Source organism: Nipponia nippon, unplaced genomic scaffold, assembly GCF_047370975.1.
Source record: "Nipponia nippon isolate SJK-2023a ecotype South Korea unplaced genomic scaffold, ASM4737097v1 scaffold_19, whole genome shotgun sequence".
NCBI lineage: Eukaryota > Metazoa > Chordata > Aves > Pelecaniformes > Threskiornithidae > Nipponia > Nipponia nippon.
The window spans coordinates 5177405-5199107 of record NW_028262335.1 but is presented as its reverse complement, the minus strand read 5'-3'; the positions used below and the strand labels follow the sequence as shown (position 1 = coordinate 5199107).

The 21703-nt window shown below is 39.6% G+C and overlaps 1 protein-coding gene across 7 annotated transcripts in view; it reads right to left on the bottom strand.

Moving 5' to 3' along the window:
- The window catches only part of RERE (arginine-glutamic acid dipeptide repeats), a 257908-nt gene that overhangs the window by 138334 nt on the left and 97871 nt on the right, over positions 1-21703 (bottom strand). For 6 of the 7 annotated variants that reach the window (XM_087755174.1, XM_087755176.1, XM_087755173.1 and 3 more), the window contains exon 3: positions 21214-21284. The exons of the other annotated variant lie outside the window; for it this stretch is intronic. In XM_087755174.1, the coding sequence (XP_087611300.1) occupies positions 21214-21284 (71 nt within the window). The remainder of the gene's footprint in view (positions 1-21213; positions 21285-21703) is intronic. 7 annotated transcript variants of the gene reach the window in all.

Below are 21703 nucleotides of genomic sequence, written 5' to 3'. Positions count from 1 at the left end.
TCCTCTAAGAAACTGCTCCTAACATGCTGCGTTATAGAAAAAGCTAACATTTCAAACCAGAAAAAAATAATGACTTTTCTACACGTGCTTCATATATTAGGGTGTTCAGGCACTGGCTGATAAACAGGGTCATGACATAGCCTTAATAAAAACAATACTCCGTAATTAATGTGAAACAAGCCAGAGCAGCTGATCAAGAAAACAAAACAGCAGTCTTAAAATGCAAAGTTGTAGCAGACATGACTATCTTACTATGCAAGGAATTTCTAATACAGATTGTTGCTGTCTGCCGCAATATCAATAGCTAGAATTAGCAACACTAGACTTTATATTCTTTCTTTGTATTTATATGTAAATCAGTACTAAATAAATATACCCCAAACCAGGTCCACAGGCTGCAATCTAATCTAAACCTGTAGATTGGAAAGATGGCCTCCATTCATCTGGAAATAGCCTGATATTGAAAATGCTAAAATCAGAAATAACTACACTGGAGAATAAAACGGATGCATTTACCTGCTACAAAAGAAAAACGCTCAAAGGAAAAGTTGGGAGGGGTACAAATTAAGAAAACTTCTCAGATGCATGAACATACAGACAACTAAGACGAACCACAAGACAAGGCGTTCTGAAACAGATATATAGTTTTTAAACATATAGTACACTATGAGGGACACCATCTGCACTCTCATTTGAATTAAGATTAAACTGAATACAGACAGCCAAGCTAATATACAATTCTAAGGCTAATCATTTGTCTTGGGCAATATAATCATCACAGCACCACAGCTTTAACAAATGAAGCTACTAATAGCTTCCATTTTAAACAGTCAGGGTGTTATTTCAGTCAGAGATCCAGAAGTAGAATGCTTTGAGACCAACTAGTAGTTCCATAAACCATTCAGTCCTCCTGTAGAATTCACATTAATTTATTTATTACTAGAGGCATTGGATGGAACCCATCTTTGCCAGATTCAAATGCTCTTGACTCAGAAATCATCATGTATTTTTACTGAAAGTTTACACCTTCCCATTGTTCTGGGCACAAGGATTTATACAAAGTGTATCACCATAGCCAATTTTTTTTTACAGACTTATTGAAAACAACAGGACATCTGATTAAGATTTCTGTGTGCAACCATTACCTATAATTGCAGGAACTGGCAGAGTACCTTACAAAAAAGAAAAAATTTTCATAAAGCAAACCAAAACACCCTAACCAAGTGTTACTAAAACTTAAGGAAATTTGCGTAAAACCTTATTTGACTGTTTCCGAGATAGTTCGTTATTTAGATTAGCTTCCTTTTACCAAATACAATCCTCTCAGCATGACTTTAAAAATTGTTTTTAAAATCACGATGAGCTTAGTACGTCAAACTGCTTACCAGGAGTCTCACTTGGGGAAACGAAGTGTTAGAGATCATGTAAGGAAACTCGGCGCTCTCCCTCTCTTTGATGCATACGTTAGAGGGAGAAGCCTACTTAAATCAATATTGAAGCACACACCTGAGAAGCTTGTGCAACTGTCCTCAGTTCTGGCCATACCATCTCTGACTTCTGCTGGTCACAAGCTCACGGATTTGATGGCACAGAGCAGCACAGGGCACAGACCATGTGCTCTAAGGCTTTGAAAGTTGTGAGAACGCTGCCAGGCTGGAAGGGACCTCAGATATCACTCGGAACTGGAGGGAGGGGTGGGGGAAGAAAGGAAAAGGGTCCTAGCGCACTGGGAACCTGACCCTAAAAGGTGTGGAGCTACCCGAGTATTTATTACCTTAGAAAAGTTAAATAAAATATTCATGCGCTGGCACAAGCGACACTGACAAATCCATTTTCCAACACTTAAACTAATGTAAACTATAGCATTTGTCCTACAACTGCTTTCCAATGAGTACAGTAATAAATGAATCTTTAATACAACGCAATATTAGCTCAAATTTAAATATTTACTATGCAGTTAGTGTATTTCAAATGCAGACATGCTCCAGATACTCTCCCAGCTGCTTATTTTCCTGGCCCAATATCTTTACTGACAGATAGCACCCTTGGTTTAATCGTCTTTCCACATTCAGCATCAAAAGGCAAGTATTAAACACCAACTAAAGCTACTGTATTAGCCCTCTTTGGCATCAAGAACAGTCAACATGTGGGGAACGGAGCACATTCAAAGGACATGTCCTTCCTAATGAGAAGTGAAGCTTACGCAGTGCACAGAATTACACCAAGTAGCAGGGTACACTGGAAGACTGCAGAGAGCATCATGACAGCTGCAGTTTCCAGATGAAAGATTTATGATGATATTTTGCCACAGTTCACGGAATTTTGCACTTCAGAGTGTGAAGTTTTTAGCTTAAAGGCCCAAACTACTTCAAAACTCAAACAGCTTATATTGAAAGAATGTACTGAGGGCTCCGAAAAGCACATAGAAACGGCATCTGAAATCTGTACACAATTTTCAGGTATTTCCTTACAAATTTGCCTCAGCTAATGCAGGGAAGTACTCAATCACAGTCCATACTGGTGATAATCATCATCTTGGATCATGAGCACAGCACAGGGAGCAAGAATTCCTAGGTTTATGAATGAGTTTGTAATATAAATAAGTGAAACACTACAACACATCAGAACCCGAAAACTAACACCAAATAATAGCTTCCTTTTTTGAAAACGTATATCTCAATCTTTTCAGCAACAGACATTCTGAAAAGCATCCAGGGGAATGCAGATTTCTGCAGATTTCTTGGCATACATTGCATGCATTGTGTGATATTATATATTCATAGAACCATAAACTCATTTAGGTTGGAAAAGACCTTTAAGATCATCAAGTCCAACCGTTAACCCAGCACTGCCAAGGCCACTGCTAAACCATGTCCCTAAGCACCACATCTCCCTGGCTTTTAAATCCCTCTAGGGATGGGGACTCAACCGCTTCCCCGGGCAGCCTGTGCCAGGGCCTGACAGCCCTTTCCGTGAAGAATTTTTTCCTAAAATCCAACCTAAGCCTGCCCTGGTGCCACCTGAGGCCATTCCCTCTGGTCCTGTCGCTTGTGACTTGGGAGAAGAGACCGCCCCCCACCTGGCTCCAGCCTCCTTTCTAGGTCCTAATGTTCAGGCATATCAAAGCACCCAATTGCCTTTCTTTTTTCTTTTTTCTTTTTTTTTTTTTAAACATGAAGAATATGAAAGCACATACTGAAGCTGGTCCTTGTTAGCAGGCCCATTTTCATCTCTTTAAACTCAAAGAGAGCAATTCCCTTGAAAACTGTCACAGCATTTTCGCAATCCATAAAGAGGAAGTTCAACAGCCTTAGGTCACTAATCATAACTACAGTAGATACAGAGCATAAATTATGTCTTTCTATTTCACAGTAGTGAATCATGTATATTCTTTTATCTTAATTACTTGATTCTTTCCATAAATCGAATAATCCAGACACGTAGTAGGGTGTAAACAGCTGCAACTCCTTTCTCTAATATTCCTAGCATTAATGTTCCATCTCCTTTCCTTTCCGCAAGGTTATGCGTAAACCTCATCTTAACCATTCCTTCCCATTTCCTTTTTCTATATACAACATACAGATGCCACATTTATTGCTGTTTCTACTGCACAGCTACTTGTAAACCAATTAGTAGAGCTGTCAAGTGGCCTTAACTCTAATCAAGAATCTTTTCCATATATGAAAGCGCTGTTGTGTAGATGAAGTCGCATATATTTTATACTGCAGCCACTCTAGCATTTCTTAGATACTTAACGCAGTTCATGAAGATGCATATTGCATTGAGTCATAAACGTGGGATACAGACTTCCTAGGGTGTTCATTCACTGTAAAGCATTAGTTAGCTTTCCCAGCAAAATCAGGATACGGAGCATAAAAGAGCAAGTGCAAGCACTTTGGTGATGTTAGGCTACTTGAAAAAAGCCCCTCTGAATCAGACATCCACTGGAACTCTCCAACTGCAAACCACAGCGGAAGGGATGAATCTTTTTCCCCGCCCCAGTCATCAGTATGAGACATGGCCAGCAACAGCACCTTTAAAATTCCGTGTTGTAAGGAACTAAATTGATTATTTAGTTCCCCGCCAAAATGCTCACACTGACTGTGACTAGTAATGAATCCACTTTACGGAAATCTCAACTCTAAAACAGAGAGCTTCGCACAAATGCTTCGCTATGAAATCTGGACGAGCAAGACCCAAAAGTTCTACAACCCTAGTGATGTGTCTGGTGTAAGAGGAAAGGAATTTGTAAGTAGAACCACCTTCTTTACAGCTCGTCAAATCTTATTTACAATGTCCCAGGCTAGAGTCTGCTGCATTGGTCGTATAGGCTGATTCCAACACTTGTCCCAGCAAAGATCCTATATGCATCCTAAAATTGAGACATTACCCAGAGTTCTACAGCAAAACTACAACTGTCATATTTTGTGTTAAAACTCCAAGAACTTCCAAAGAGCTCCATGACATTAGGCTCAATTAGGGTGCCTCTTTCAACTCCCTCCACCCTTCTGGTATTTCTAAGATGTTTACTGACTTAAGGGGAAAGAAAAAACAAACCAACCAACCAACAAAAAACAACACACCAACCAGAGCCATGAAGATGCACTTATCCAGACAACTGCAAAATGGGTTAAGACAATCATAGAAAGCATATTAGTAACCAGAAGAGAGAGATATATATCTACAATTGTGCTGTTCCAGTTTTATACATAAAGAGCAAATTAGTAAAAAGATTGATTTGAGAACAGAATGTATCCGGAAAGATAAGAACCGCCCTTCCAATTCTGCTACCTATAATTAAACTACTTTAACTCAGGATGCTTAAAACACACCATCTCTTAAGTAATGAAGTAAGTACCCGGCACACCACACAGTGAAAAGACAATTCCTTTTACCGTTCATAAAATGCAAACCATGCATGGAATTTTGGTTCAGCAAACTGTAAGCTGTCAAACAGGTTAGTCATAGGAGGAGTCTCTGCATCTTCCCTTCATTATTAGGAAATGGGAAAAAGAGGTATCGCCTCTTGTGATTCTTTATCACGTGTTGCTCAAGTCACTAGATCATTTCATACAGCTCATGTTTCAACCAAATTTTATAATATTATGCTTAGCTGCAGATGACCACCTTTTAGAGAGCACTCTATAGATTGCTGTGAAGGCATCCCCATCATTTGATTTAAAAAGTCAAGGATTTGTCAAGACTCATCAAGAAATCCACAGCAAATCACTACAGGAATACGATCCACACCACGAGGCCCAGTCCATTACTCCACTCACCAGCCTGCAAGAGCGCAGAATAAGTCCTCCCTCAACATCACAATTTGTTACGAAAATGGGAACGGCTGAAAAATACTTATTTTCATAGCCTCACTCTCTTAGAGCTTTTATAGTGCCAGAACTTTATTTTTGAGAAGGAACCTTACATTTAGATGGACTTCTGCTTTATATTTTATGCTGTAATTACAACTCGTATTTTGCTATTTTAAAAAGGATGTTTTACAAATAAAAGGGAAATAAAGTTTGTTGTTTTATACAGCATTCCTTACATGAGATACATTAACAGTACCTCCAGGTGGATGGAACAAGAATTGCTTTACAGAACAACACAGCTTGCGTATCTTCCAAAAGGAAAAAAGTTCAAATAAAGTTTAAGATTTGCTTAGCACAAGTTCATTTGTTTCAATAGTTTCGCATTGCTTTTAACCTTAAAATGTGCCAAGAAACAAGACACTGAAAGGAATAAGATTAAAAAACACATAGAAGTTCTGCTTGGAAAGCAGAGCAGGATACTTATGCACTATTAATTTAATTAAAGAGTTCTTTTCCTTTTAAATACCCTCTAATGGCCCAAAACGAACTCAAGCTGATTTAAAATCAATCACTTTAATCAAATTAAAAGTTCAAATTCTCCATGGATTAGTGTTCAGTGACTACAGAGTCAAAAATGCACATCCATCACATCCCTACTTTTTACTTGCTCCGAGTCCCACGTCGGGAAAAGAGCTGGTTATCTCATTTACACAAACCGTGGATCTCGGGCTCATGCAGACAGGCAGCTAGCCAGCCCCTAAGCCCCATTTATGCTCTCTAAACAGGCTCTAGGTAGCACACAGACCTCATGCCTGCCTTCTGTATAGACAAAAAAAGAATTTGCAAAAGATCTGAAACTCTATTAGACAGTCACAAGGTGGAGCTGACTTGGAGCATTTCCCCAAGAGGCTCAATCAGTCTCTGCCGTATAAAAAGGGGAGATGCATTGCCTTTCCTGCCACTCAAACACAGAGCGCATCCCAGGCATTCAAAGAGCATCTACATTATTTTCCCTTCTGCATGCCAGCGTTTTTGTACCTCTCACCAGCAGACTGCTAGAACAGACATCTTTCCTAGTATTTTTTAGTCTACACAAAATCAACACCTTTTGACACAGCATGGTGTACCAACCTCAGATTTACCAAGGACAGATGAAATAATCACTTGCCTTCAAGAACACGCTTGCTCTACACAACAATCACACAGCAAGACTCAGGGTAGTGCATGGAAACGACGCATCGGCAGTGATAATCAAGAAAACTTACATTTCAGAAGACGCACCAGTGGCCCAACGTCTATCACATTACCAAGTGCTTCCATAGTAAAGAGGAACAACGGCTGATCTTTAGGGATAAAGACAATTGCTACCTGCTTGAGCAGCAGCACAACAGAAAGGCAAGAAATACTTGCAAGGGAAGCTACCCATAACTGAAAATGAACACACGTTTGTCAATAACCTTAAATGTCCCCAAGTCCTGAAATCTTAAGGAAACTAGGGAAACGGGAAGAAAGAGTCCAACCAACTCAAAATGTGGCAAGGAAGGAGGAACAGAGATTTCTGGTTACACTCACATCTCTACACAGATTCAGGTGAAGAGATTTCTCTACCAAGACTGCCAACACTGCAGACACTTGCCACCTCCCACCTTTGACCACGCACTCTTATTGTAGAGCACTTAGGACAAAAACTTCAGCTAGGCAGCCGCAGCGATGGTTTCCATAACTGAACTCCACTACAACTCAACTGCGCTTTCTCCAGTGTAGCTGGAAAAATCAAACATGTCTATTTTACATATTATTCTTTTCTACCCTTGTTTTATTTTTAAGCATCCAGATAGGACTTAAGCTTAGCAAGATGCTTGTGCATGTAAGCTGCCCTTAACCATACCTACAGCACAGCCATTATAACAGTTTCCCAGCTACGATAACACAACGCTGAAACACAACGCCCCGCTGAAGTCACGGCTAGCACAGGTAGCTGGTGGTGGGATGTTTAGTATGTCCTGCACCTCCACATGCTACACTGAGCATTTTATTTTCACAAGAGCTTTATCGCTACCTTGAAGAGCAATATGAAGCACATCAGTGAGGCTGCCCTTTCCCAGCAAAAGGCAAGCAGGCAAACGGCGAGGGATAGGACACACACTAAAATTCAGTGACCACAGCGACATTTCACATTCCTTAAGGAAAATCATTTTGAAAGCTGGAAAACAAATTTCTTCAATGAATTATCTTCACCAGCTTACGAAGCATAACAACGTATCTTTGGAGACTTAGCACAGACACGAGAAATCTGACAGTGCTCAAGTACCCCCAAATGACCAGAGAGAAAATTTCAACTTCAATAATCCTAAAGGTCAGAAGCATTATTAAACATGACAGATGCCCTCACTATTCAACACTAGAGGACATGGCTAAATTTATTCTAACTCCATTTGCTCTTGCTACATGTAAAGCAGCTAATGTACCATTCAATACTTTTTTTTCCCCCCTAAAAGCTAGAAATAACAATCTTTTTTCTCTATATTTTCAAGTTGACAACTACTGATTTATTTAGCAGCCAATTATCTCAACACCAGGTGTAGCTGGTTTGCTTTGGGTAAGTAGGAGGAAACGAGACAGTAGAAAACTTAAAAAAAAAAAAGGCAAAAGGTACTGAAGACTACACTACCTAAAAATATGGGCAAGTCTAATATACAGAGGGATATTAATAAATTCTATGGTTCCTGTATCTACAATCAAGCCACTGCTATTAAACACGTTCTCATGTAAAAATTATCAGCCACACATGTCCCTCTTGATAACACAGTATGGGAAAAGCAATCCCGATTACACTCCACAACCATGAGTGGTATATTCTTGTTATCCCTGTTTGCTCAGTATCTGTTTTCATCCTTGGCTCACAATCAGATGGGGGGTGGGAGGGGTGGGTGTGTTGTTAATGGCATTTGTATCTATTGTGCTTCCTGCTTTCCTTTTTATAAAATTAGAAAAAATAACACAATAGCAATTTTGCAAAATGAGCGTGGGATTTCACATTCAGTCCTATTTTTGTCGCCCTGCAATTCTTAGAATTCCCTTTTCTGTTTTATACAGAAGTTGGCTCCAAAACAAAACAGCTTCACGATGAATAGGAGCAATTTTCTGATGTAAAACAAGCTGAGAAGCATCACCAGCTCATATTAAGGCACCGTCCGCCATGTTCTCTCTTTTGGAGTGCACGTGTAGCGTGGTGCACACGCAGACAAGCATCTCGCCACCGGCAGCAGCGCAGGACGATCGCACAGCTCTGCCGTTAGAGGAAGGGCTCCAGCAGCGGCTCGCAGGAGCCAGCGCAAGAGCTCGCAGGGCCTTTGTTGGGGTGAATCCTCAACAGCCTCCAGACAGGCTTTCGTTTTTCATGTGGCAAGAAGCCAGCAATGAAAATTCCAATTGCTGGCTTTCTGAATGCCCGGTGGTGCAAAAACAAACAGGGTAATCGCATAAAAAAACCCCTGTAGATTATTCTGTCGTGTTTTGTTCCCCCCCCCCCCCTTCAGATGTAGCCCATAAGTTGTAAGGTCTGGATTTCAATTGTAAAGCTCTAGGCCATATGGAAGGGAAGGGAGGCAGAGCTGGAGTTGAGCCCTAAAAGACATACATATAGTCTTAACTTCCAGCTGTTTAATCCTTATTCTTAACAATGCTACCATCTGTTTTGAACCCCCCAAATTTGTATGTTCTCTCCCTTTCCAAAAGACAGTGATGCAATTGTACACATCGTATACATTGTAGCTTTGCATAAATTAATTCAGTTGCATTGGTGCATTACACTATCAAAGCTACTCAGAAAAACAAAACCAAAAAAACCCCACGAAAATACTAAATGCTCTTTACTTGACAAAATAATGCCACTGCTGAAATTACAGATCTCTGCCAACATCAGCCAGGTCTAAATAAAATGCCTTCATGCAGCCCTGTGCACTTTGGGAATGCAAGATATGCTGGCTTAGCTACTTCAGAATGGATGGTTTCTGCTCCTGTCTTCAGAAGATATACAACAAAATAAAAAGAATGTTGCTATATTTTTCAACTAAGTTCGGTGAAACTCCAATACCCATAAATCCACAGAGCAGCCTCATTCCTCTTTCCTCAATTCTGAACTCTCATCTGAAAGACATTTCAAATACCTTGCTAATTTAACACAGCAAAAGCAAGCAAATCAACTCAGCACCTGAAGAACAGTCTGTTACTACCAAAAGAATTTTTTTGTTACACGTATGTGACAAGACCTAACCCCGCTGCTGTGTGCCACAGCTTAATATCGGTGTGAAAATTCAAGGTGTCATCTGGGCAAAAGCAAACAAACAAAAAATACCTACCGAAAAGCACTGTAAAAAGGAAAGGAATTATCAAAATGGATTCATGTGCATCTGGAATGATTTTAATACAAAATGCCCAGCAAATCTCCCTGCACTGCTGACAAATCACCAGCTGAGGTAAATCCCAGATAATGAAACATTGTAAGAAAGGCTCTATTTAATAATTTAGCCCCTGTCAAGGAGTTTGTACTGATTCTTGTTTTCAGCACAGGGAGAGAATGTTATCTTCAGCCTTACGGCTCAATGACAGCATCAGTGAATTTAATCACTGTGCAGCTCCTGCCATGCAATCCTTAAACTGTCACCTCTGATTCTTCATCGTTCCTTGCTACCTCGTTCAAAGCCCCCCATACCCACATTTTCACACTAATCTCCCACCCCACACATGCCCCACTGTAATCACAGCAGCATTTCAATCTGCTTCACATTAGACATAAAAGCCAATCTCATTTGCAGACTAAATTTTTTATTTTAAATAATTCAGCACTCCTTCAAATGTCTCATTCATCTATCTCTTATTAGCGAGCCTGCTCCATACCTTAACAGCAACTTAGCCGTGCTGAAGGCAGGATTGAGCAATCGCGGGAGAGCCGCTCTAGCAAAGGTTTTGAGTAGAAAGAAAATCTTTCAGCCTTTTCTTGGCTGTAGAAGGGGAGATAAATCTGGAGAAGCAAGAATCTATATTAATCAGCATTTTTTCCACACCAAAAAGGAAAGGTCATGCTGCCTCATAACTGGCCAGGAAAAATTAGCCACAAATTAATTCAGCTGCAGTTCAGGAACAGAACATCAATTCATCTACAAACAGAATGAGGCTTTTAAATACATAAATGCTTGTGGCTACAGAAACCTCACCCAGACATTTACATTCAAAAACACTAGCTCCTGTAAGAGCACAGAGAATAGCAGATGTAATTTTAACATGTTTGCTAAAATGCAAGGCCATATGCAAGAAGACTGCAAAGGAGAGGAAGCATATACTGCGTAATTCAGAAAAGCACGTTTCTTTTAATTTTTCCTCTTTATTCCAGGTGAGATGCAACACTTTCCATTTTATAATCCTTTGGATCACAGTAAAATGATCCCACAGGCCCATACAGACAAGGTCATCATACACAGATTTTCTATTACAGGGCACTAGCGGCATTTCACAACTGTCTTTTTATGCACTTCTGCCTTTCCATCCAGACTATAAATTGTTACAAGGCCCTGGGGCAATCCAGCTGTATACTCCATTCAAATCAGGCTTCAAGGAGAAAGCACCACAGTCAAGATGCTTCAATCAAGTAAACATACAGGCACAAAGGGCAACTGCATCACAATTAATAATGTTTTCTTTTGTATGGCAAATTCACCATTTTTCTGTGTTAAAGTTTCTCTCTGATGCTCAGATTCAAAGTGTTGCCCATTAGCATTTTAAATGTGACATCAAATTAAGTCAAAATATGACAAATTAGAAACATGCTGCTGAAATCCATTTGCTGGTTGGGTTCTGTCTCTCTCTGGAAAAAAGGAAAACCTTAAAAAGGAAATTTGAACTTATTTATCAAGCACTGGAAATTCATACCAAGCAAGGTTTAAATGCCAGGATTAGAGGGCAGATTTGCGAGATGTATTGTATTTGTATAAATTAGCTTGTATCACGGTCAGAGCTATCCTGTTACTACCAGCAGCTGTGTGTTTCTTTTGGCCATCAGTTATCGCCCTTTGGTTTTGTTGTTGTTGTTCTTGTTTACTTAACTTCTCACTTCACCTCTACTTGTTATCACAGAGAAAAAGCATATAAACTTCTTGGATGATAGTTCCACTTTCTCTTTCATTTTGGGTGTGTCTGTTTCCAGCTTAACTTTTAAGTTGAAACGGAAATTGCCTTGGTTTCAGTAAATTAATCAGAACTTCATATTCAATACACATAAGTCTAACGTTCTGTGACTAGCTACATTTTCAATTCGGTATGCTCTTACTTGCAATGGAAGTTAAAACTAAGGTGAGTTCTCCACTGTGCTTTGCTTCTTTCTCCCAAAACACTAATGTTCAGTAATCTTATTTTACTACTGATCTCTGCATACAGATAAACATATTTCCAATAGCCACGGTTCTTTACTACTTTTGATATTTAAATTGAGACAAGGAATCAAAACTGGATACGCATGGGTTTAGATGAATTACATAATTAACATATTCATATTTCAAATGCAATTACTACTGTTGCATCACATATTTAGGCCAACAGCTGGTTATTTAAGGTGAGGAGAAAAGCTCTAGTGGGCTAAAACAACCTTGTAACCAACACTGCAGCCTGGTTTTGCCCACAGCCCTCTGAAGCAGCTGCCGCTGTCTCCCGAGGAAGCAGTTCGCACCACTAGACAGATTAAGAGCTTGGTACAAAGTGTCTGTGCTCCTCTGCACAGAGACAAGACGTATTTGCTTAAGTTCTATTGAACTTAAAAGAATACTCCTGTTGGATTTCTCACTCACATCGTACCACAGAGCTCTCCCTAAAGCCGGTTTAGTTTATGTAACTGGGGGCACGTGCATGCGCATCTGTGTTATAAAATGGTTACCTAACCCAGTACCGCGGGTAAGTTCACATCATCATGAACACATCCTCACAAAGGCCAGGGCCTGGCCAGTTAACAGATAGCGCCCATCCACAACACGGTGTTCAGCAGAAAGCCACGTCGGAAGAACAGGCAGCGGGGTGATCCTTGGCTTTACAACAGCATAGGTTTCCATACCAAATAAATTACATCCTTGAGAATTTCTAACACACCTCATCATGCCCCTCTGGTAGGCCCACTGAACACACACGGCAAATTATTCAAGCTAGTCTTACCTACATGTATCAGCCCTGCAGTCTGCCTAGATATTCCACACCAGTGATAAGCTCTTAGCTAGCGCTGCATATGCCTCCTCGCTCCCCAGCCTGCGGGACTGAAAGCAGCTTCCTTCCAGTTCGGTGGGGTCCTATGCAAAAGGGCAGCAAAAGCCCTCCCAATGACCAGTGTGCATGTGTATTTACTGAATTTCTGCATATTAATTGGATTTTCTCATACTAGTCAGTCATCTAAGTTTTAATCATGTATTTTCATCATCTGGAAGTAATCACAATCAACATTTTAATTAAGATAAAGAGAATGGACTGAATTTTAGGACTTGTTAACCATTAACAAAGAGATAAAGAGAAATTTCACTGTTTATAACACACCGATTGTAATGCAAAGAATCTGTCAAGGTTTGAACTATAATAGGAAACCATGAAATATTACTATTTAAAATAAAAAAAAAAAAAATATCGCTATGAAGCTATATCCTCAGTCCGATGAGAATCCAAATCTGTTTCTTCAAGTGGCCTGATCCAAAAAGAAATTCAGTGACAATTTCCATTTTCAAAACAGCCTTCTTCAATTAAAAAAGAAAAAAAAAACCAAACTTGTTTTCGGGGGGGGTGGGGGGGGTGGGCGAGAATAGGGGGCTGGGTGGAATGAAGCAGCAAAAAGTACTGATGTGTGAAGGAGCAACATGCGTGGCTGTGCAGATCCTTAGCTATTTCTTCAAGAAATTCCAGGTACCATTCTTCTGCCAGAAACTCAGAACAAGGAGATCAAAGTGATTTTGGCCAGGTTTGATTTATTCTTAGCAGAGCTTAGACTTCAGCACAGAGACCGCAATAACAGGATAAGTAACTGAAGTCAGGCTTATTTCTGAAGGACTACATGAAATGAGCGAAGATAGCATCAATTCTGGAAAATTAGTGTTTGGGGGGATGAAGCAACATTTGATTCCCAGATACTTATTTCAGAACTACTAAAGTTCAAAACTTCAGGTCTGCAGACAATTCACCCCTCCTCACTTCCTCTTCATTGCCAACTAAAACATGACTCAGTCATCGTTATTCTGCTGCGTATGCTTTGATCACGTATTTGTAGCACCAGAGAATGTTTAAGAAATGCTTTGTGAAGTCTGTAGATTTTTAAGATTTTTGACTCACACCATATTAAAGTGAACAAAAAGTATGTTTCCATAACTTTGTGATGACTAGAAAATGTGTATTTAAGACAGCAGCATGCTGCTGTTGAAACAACTGCATTGTCAGAAATGCAGTGGTACTACTGCAGAATTAAGTTACAAGCAGCGGACTGATGTACAGGAGGCATCTCCTGATGTAAACAACCTTAACATTTTCTCACAGAAAGAAAAACTTAATCAGAAAAACTTATGTGGGAAAGATATCTTAAAAACACGCGCCTAAGCATTAACTGCTTCCATTTTATTGACTTGCCCATGTAATTTAAACCCCAAGCTGTAAGATTGTTCTAAAACAAAAGATCAACAGTAAACGAGCCCTGAATTAAATGCTAATGGATCCCAGTTTTACCACTCTACAAAACACCATTTTCCTCCTTCCTGTAGTTGTTCAACAGTCAAGTTACATCAATGAAGTATTAAAGCCACATCACTATGTCCTTTTACAAGCTTTATTCACATGTTCCAGCTTTCCAATTATATTTTGCTGTTTCTTGTTTAAAAAAATAATATTTTTAAAGTAACTGACATTGTAAGATGAATAACACAGGCTTAAAACAAATGGGTAAAGTGTTTCCCAAGGAACAAAACAAGGTTAGAAAAGTTGCTCTGAAGCTAATCATAACCTTGCGTAATCCAGATTTACAGACGACCACTTAAACCCAACCGCTTGTTGAGCTGCCCTGATGTGCTCCTGCTTGGAGGGAGGGAAAGCACACACTGCAGAGTAACCGAGAGCCAATATTTCGTACCACCAATGAAAGAGAAGGAACTTAGAACCAGTAAACACCTGTAAGGCAATAAACCAAGCAGAGAGTGAAGCATTGCTTCACCACAGTTTGTTCCTAATCAAAGTCCTTAAGGATAATCTGGTCTTGAATCCTGAAAGAGGATAGTATTAATCCAGAGCAAAATGAATTAGCACTGAAGAGGTCAAAAAAATGTTCTGGGTCACAAACAGCACAAAATAACCCAAGGGGGTGGGTGGGTGTGGATGGATCTAGTAACTTGGTTTTGTTTTTTTTAAGTACAGACAACTATCTCATACTCTTCTGACAGGCTAAGGCAATTTCAGTTTTAAAATATGTTAAGTTCAATAATTCAAAACCGGCAAAGCAAGGTGAAGGAAAAAGCATTTATGGCATATGACACCCTTTTGCATGACCCACCACCCCATCATTTTCTCTAAGGAGAAGAAAAAGAAGCTGTACTTTTAACAGTCAACATTCACAACTATAGTAAATATTTCAGTATTTGAGGGCAAAAATAAAAACAGCAGATTTCCAAAGAACTTGCTCCTCAATAATCTGCAAAATTCCCTACAAAAACCAAACCATCACAAGTAAGGAACAAAATAGCATGAGAGCTACTGAAACATTATTCTGTGTTTTTTTACATCTTCAATATATCCCTTCACAACAGAACTGCTGCCTTGAGAGAACACCAGAGGCACTGGACAAGAACAGGTACCCTTAGTGATCCAGCTCGGACAAAAAGGGCATCTTCTTCTTCTCGTGGGGAGACACCCAGGTGCGACAAACCCACACTACACCTGCAGTACAGCACAGCGCTCCTTTGCAAAGGAAACTAATGTTCACTTCAAGCACCACACATTTTTTGCTTTGAAGAACATGTCTGCTCTAGTGCCATGTAATTTTTATTTAGGCACCTTGGCTCTGTAGGCAGCTGGAAAAAAATATCCTCTTCTAACAAAGACAAGATTCACAGGAAACACTTTCCATTCCTATCTTTCCATTCTTCTCCACCAATGCCTGCTGTTCTCCTTCAATAAAAACGGGTTAACTAACCAGGTTACTATCTACTGTTGCAGAAATCAAGCTTTCTAGTAAAAAAAATATTATAATGTTAAACTCGGGTTTATAAATGAAAATGCACACATTCTTCACACTTGAGAGTTCTGTTGTCATCAGTGGACAACACCTGTACTAAATGTATACCTGAATATTTCCAGGGAGAAACTTAAATTACCTCGCAATCACTGCTATCTTAATAAAAGTTAAATTCAAAAAAAAAGTCTATTAGTGAAGACATCTGGTATAGTAAAAAAAGTTAACATAATGACACTATTTGGAAATCTGTATTTTTTTTTATCCAGCAGCTCTGTTACTGCACTGTATTAGATCTGTGCATCTCTGTGGAATTTAACAGATCTCTGCACAGAGGCAGCTTTGCAACTAGGCCTGGTTCAGATCAGGCTACAGTGGGTTTGGCAGCAGGTTTTTGCCTATAAAGAACCATCAACAAAATTACCTTCATGCTAAATTTTGCTGACTGCCGGAAGATTGATGGACTTCCTATGGAATACCTTACCAACGCAGCTGAGATGGTTTGTCAAAGGACAACCAATTGCCAGCAAAAAGATCACTGTGCCTCTCTATCAAAGTATCTGATAGATGCTGGTAATCAATTCTAGAGAGTTTGTCACAAGGAATGGGTACAAAGGGAATGTCTGTCAGAATTAATGCCATAACTAAAATTTACTATCCATTTAGCAAACCCCATTTAGTGGGCACTATATAAATTGCAGCAAAATTCTTGATTATGCGAAGACAAAACAGATTAGAAGGCAAAAGCTGAAAAATATGACCTATTAAAAAACCAGAACATTTTTAGTGGTATAAGGAAGCATCTGATCCAACAGATAAACTGGACCAACACTGCACTTCTGATTTGTTGAAAAACAAAAAGAAAGAGACCTGCATGTTTTCCCTGCTTCCCCTTCCCTCATCCACCCTGAAATCCTCCCAACTTTTGAACCTAAAGGGTTCCTACGAGAGGCAGCTGGTTTTGAACCCAGCACTCAGATCTCAGCATGCAGCCAGCAGCTGAAATGTATAAGTGACTTTTCACTCTCTCCCAGCTTCTGCATACCATCCATCGGCTTTTTTTTAAGCAAAGTTCAGACAGATGAAAGTAACAGAAGGGAGCCAAGACACTGTGCCTTAAAAATACTCACTGTTGCCTCACTCCTTAACCCCAACCCTTTGCTTGGGTCCTAAACAAGCACTGAATTTCCTTAGATTCTAAAAATACTACTACACCAGAAAGGAACTGTATCTATTTAGAAGGTGTTTTTCACATCCATTGTCATTTTGTGGCAAGGCAAAGTAAAAGTAAGTGTATTTGTACTTGCTGTGGCATCTTCCACAAAAAACAGACACACACAAAAACTTCCTTAAAGACACACAGTAGTTTCTTTTCCCATGTGATATGAAAGGTACCACATATCATTCTCAACAACAAAGTTCATTTGACTAGTTTATTAGAAATTCGCCATTAAAATGAGCCTCAGCTATGCAGTAATTCTAAAACGAGAACACAACGTTGTAGCAAAACATCAGGGAACTTAAGCTGCCACAAGCTACTAACGCACCTTCCATTCATATTTACCATACCAGCACCAATAAAAAAACCCTCCTGCTATTTGTACAAACTCAAGTTTACAGGCAGGCAACTTTTGTGGCTTTTAAGCCATAAATAGCTTTTAAAGAAGGAAAAATTATTCCTGATTGCTTTCTTACTAAGAATATTCTACACATATAACATTAGTGAGAAAAAGTGAAACCTGTTAGCTCCCCAACAAATGGAAGTTACCACTTGTATTCACAAACAGTTACGGGAGAAAGGAAAGTTGCTAAGTTTTCATATTTAAGACTAACAGATAGCTTGTTTCACCATCTCCAAACCTTACTGGATGCCCCTGTGTACTGAAACACGTTTCGTTTGTTTTTAAAAAATAACACCACAAAAACCATCAAACCACAACACAAAAACCCCTAGGTGGGAGGTCCAGAACTACGGACACCAGACACAGAGGCCAGGGAGGGATGTCATTAGATTAACACAGTTCCCTCTAAGTATCACAGAGAATTAGGCATCACAAAAACGATGAAGTTTGACAAGGAAAATGCAATTCCTGGTCAAAGTCTGAAGCGCATTGTACCAAGTAGATGCTAAATCCCAAGTCTGAACTACAGATGGTTTTCCAAACTCATGACTAGACTAGAGTAGCAAAGGACAAGCAATACGGGAACAGGCGAAGTCCCTTCTGTCAGCACCTTTACTCCCTAGCAGTGCCCTAGGAGGCTCCCATGGGTTTCAAATCAATGCTTTTTCAAAGCAGTTTCTCAGCTGCAGGAATAGTCAGTGCATTTCTTAAAAGCACGCCAAGAAGTTTGCGTAGCAAAGCAGTACTCCTATCATACCTTTGGTGCTGGTGTTATTCAGCTCTCTCCCCAAGAACTTATCAGACTATCAACTCATTATTGGAAGTGATTTTGAAAGACAATATTAATCTTACAGTGAAACCCGTGTTACGGAAGTACTGAAGTAATGGCAGACCAGAAAGGACACTAATTACTTAAAGTGCCACTTCTTGTTGACAAGTTTCCCTAAGACAACACATCACAGTTGATCATATTTTACTTCTCAAAAAGTAAAATATGTAAAAAAGATATTTACATGAATCCCAGAAAGACTAAAGACAAAAGAAGATAAATGTTACCCATGACCAGACTGATCAAATCATTTAACTTCTTCCCGCACGGCCAGCCTTAATGCACTATTTGATTTTTCTGACTCAGGAGACGGAGCTGGAAAGCTAGCCGTGCTCCTCCGGTTGCCCTCAATGCTTGGCAACCAAATCCGTTGCTCTTCCTCCCACCCTCAGCTTTTCTTAACACAACAACTAATACAACCCACGAAGGGAATGACCAGTCTCCACAGCATCGCAGCTCTGCTTCGTGTGGAGCAACACGACGCAGGATGGCAACAGAGACAGATTACAAAGGAATCGGCAGTAAGTAAAGCTTCATCACGAGGATTTTATGGCCATCAGTAAAGTGCAATTGTTCTTCAGGAAAGCAAAAGAGCTGTTCCTTTAGTATAATTTTTAGCAGAACTGATTCATCTTCATGTCAAGAGAAACTCGTGATGGAATTACAAGGTAGTGCAACAAAATATACCATTTTGCCTGCCGTAATTGCTGGAACTGCAAAGAGCATGCATAGGAAAACAACTATTGGTTTCTCTAAGTCACAAGATCTAGACACTAGACTACAACGCTGCTCTGAAATGATTTGTAACATCTGCTTCTGGAGTAGTATGATTTCATCAAGTTATAAGTAATCTCACCCCATTTTCCACACTGGTATTTGTGAAAGTGAAGCAGGCAAAACCGTTCTAACCACGAAGTTTCTGTTTCTAATGCAACTCGAGTAACATGAACGGGAGTAAGCCCATTTATAGGGAATACACCATTACTTCAGTATTTGCTTCTGCCTTCTTTGCCTCCTGCCATCTGTCAAATGAAGGAAGCTTGAACACTAAACTAGAAGAAACTGCCAGACTTCATAGAACCAGTTTCTAGTTCCACAATAAACACAAAAATCATATCTAATTATGATTTAAGATCTTACCGGAAAAAGCAAATTAGACTGCAGTTTACTTCAAGAATGAAGCTGAATGGTACTCTAGCCTCATCTCCAGAATGACCCTCAACACCTTTTACCCTGCAAGATACCATATGTGTATATCAGACAGCATTTGCTTTGTCATTTTTAACGCCCTCCTCCCCCCCCTTTTTTTAAATGCGACCTTACATTCCTTGTTTTTAGCAGTAAAAACACACCACCATCAACTCCTATGCCTGAAGTGCACCTCGAACAACAGGAAGGACAGGGTAAGACTCATACACCCAGCCAAAAACTTTTAGTTTATGACAACCAACGTGATAATGTACTTATAATTAGTAGGCGACATTTCAAAGCTGTTGACTTTAACTTCCCTGCTTCACTTGACATATTTAGCTGAAGGCAAAACAAGACTGTTTTCCTGTTGGTATCTCACACTAGAAGAGAAATCAAGTGTCCTTTCCACTGTACATCTTTCCTTTCCCCCAGTAGTAAAATCAACAGTGACAAACACACTGAAGATTCATTTTTGCTAGCATCATCAGCATCAAGGGTTGGGTTTTTTTTGTTTTGTCATTTTTACAAGTTCCTTTTATGCATGATGTCAGTAAAAAAAAAAAATCTAACAGAGAAATTAAAGAACTCAGAGCAGGGAAAACTAAACATAAAACTATGATACTATTTCCATGTGAAAAAATATGGAAAAATTGCCAGCGACCCTGGTGCCATATCCTTTGCATGCTGAAAACATGAGAAAAGAGAAACAACTCCAAAAAAAAATTTAAAGGTACTAAAACATACTGCAATACATTTCCCACATAGTTTTGCAAACAGCTTTAATGTGTTGTACAAGACCAATGCTGACAACAGAAGCTTCAGCTTTTGTTGCTGATACCCTGAGCAATTAATGCGACTCAGCAGGAACTTATTGCCCAGAATGGCAACTATCACATTGTCATTCCAGTCAGACACAGAAGCACCTGCTAATGTGCAAGAGTAGTACAACCGGCTTAACCCATTGCTAGAACCTGTTAACTACAAATCCAACAACTCCTTTTTTTAAAAAAAAAAAAAAAAAAAGGAGGGGGTGGGGAGGAGGGAGAGAAGAGAGCACTGCTCACAAGTGCCAAGCGCTACCATGGACATCAACACTGAAGGAAGTCTACACGTTCCCCTCCACTGTGGTCTCACAAAATAAACTTGTAAGGAGTAAAACAGAAGACTTAAAGCTTGGAAAAGGAAGATATATTCTGATAGCAACAGACAGCAGGTGATCTACATCTGTAGATTATTCATTGATAAGAAGGCCAGTTTATCACATATTCAGAACTTCCATAAACCAACAACAGCAAGATGATCAGCAGTAACAGTCACCTTTCCAAATATCCTGCTTACACGACCCAAAGCACTGCAAAGGCCAGAACAAGCACAGGTGTCCTCTGTGTCCAACAGGCAGCACCCTCCTGCTCTGCACTGCCTAAGCAGCAAGTGGTTTTCTGTGCAGCCACAGCATACTGGGAAGGAACACGTTTCACCTTTCAAGCGTACAAATTCAGATAAAAAGGGGCAAACCACAACTCCAACTACTTTGCTCTTGCGCAGGTCCCCAACTTTCCATTTTTAAAGAATAAAGTGCTAAAGCATTCTTAAATGTTATATTTTTCCAAATCAAACTTGTCATATTGGTCCAGTCTCTCTTTGCATCCTCAACTGTCAGTCCACGTGCTTCCATTTACACAGCGGTGCTATATACAGCCAGAGGTAAAGGCACAGCCAAATTTAACTTCCCAGGAAAAACTTAACTTACTGAGCCACAACTTCCCAGAAACACTCAACTCAAAGTTAATACGTCTGGGGGTTACAAAACCTTAAAATGACACAGACCACAATTTGAACTCTACAGCCCAGTTAACTAAATCTACACCCAGGCTAGGTCACTGCCTTAATAGCAAAACAGCTACTATTTCAGAAGCTAAAGATTTACTCGGAAGGAGCTACAGGAAGAGATACAGACTAAGAAATATTGCCATCTCACTGGAGAATGGGGCAGGGAAAAGGAGGAGATGTGAAAATTTTCCTTACCAGTTTGAAGTCTTGAATGCTGCAGATGAAATACGGGGTATTCGGCCGGCGACTTTCAATATATACGCAATCTTTAAAAAAGACAAGATTTTAAAATAATGGAAATTAACTTCTGTACCTCCAAGAAAGAACATAAAAACAGGATAAATTCAAAACCAGCTTAAGCTTAGAAAGAGCCACCGTTTCATTTGCATAACATGTAATTTATTCCAAGTATGATCTAAAAATAGAAACTAGATGCTTTATGATGATAAATAAGGGAATTAACTGCATAAAAATTAACTTTGATTTGAATAGACATTTTGCTAGAAAAACAAAAGGAAGTCATATAAGACCATTCTGAATTTAGTTAATAAAAATGACCAGGTCACAACCTATGAACCCGATCAAAATAAGACAGGAAACTTATCAGATCTTTTGTGGCCAGCTTGCTATTAAGAACCTCGCACTAACATATTTTCTCTTCTAATTGTGAAGAAAACCAAGGCAA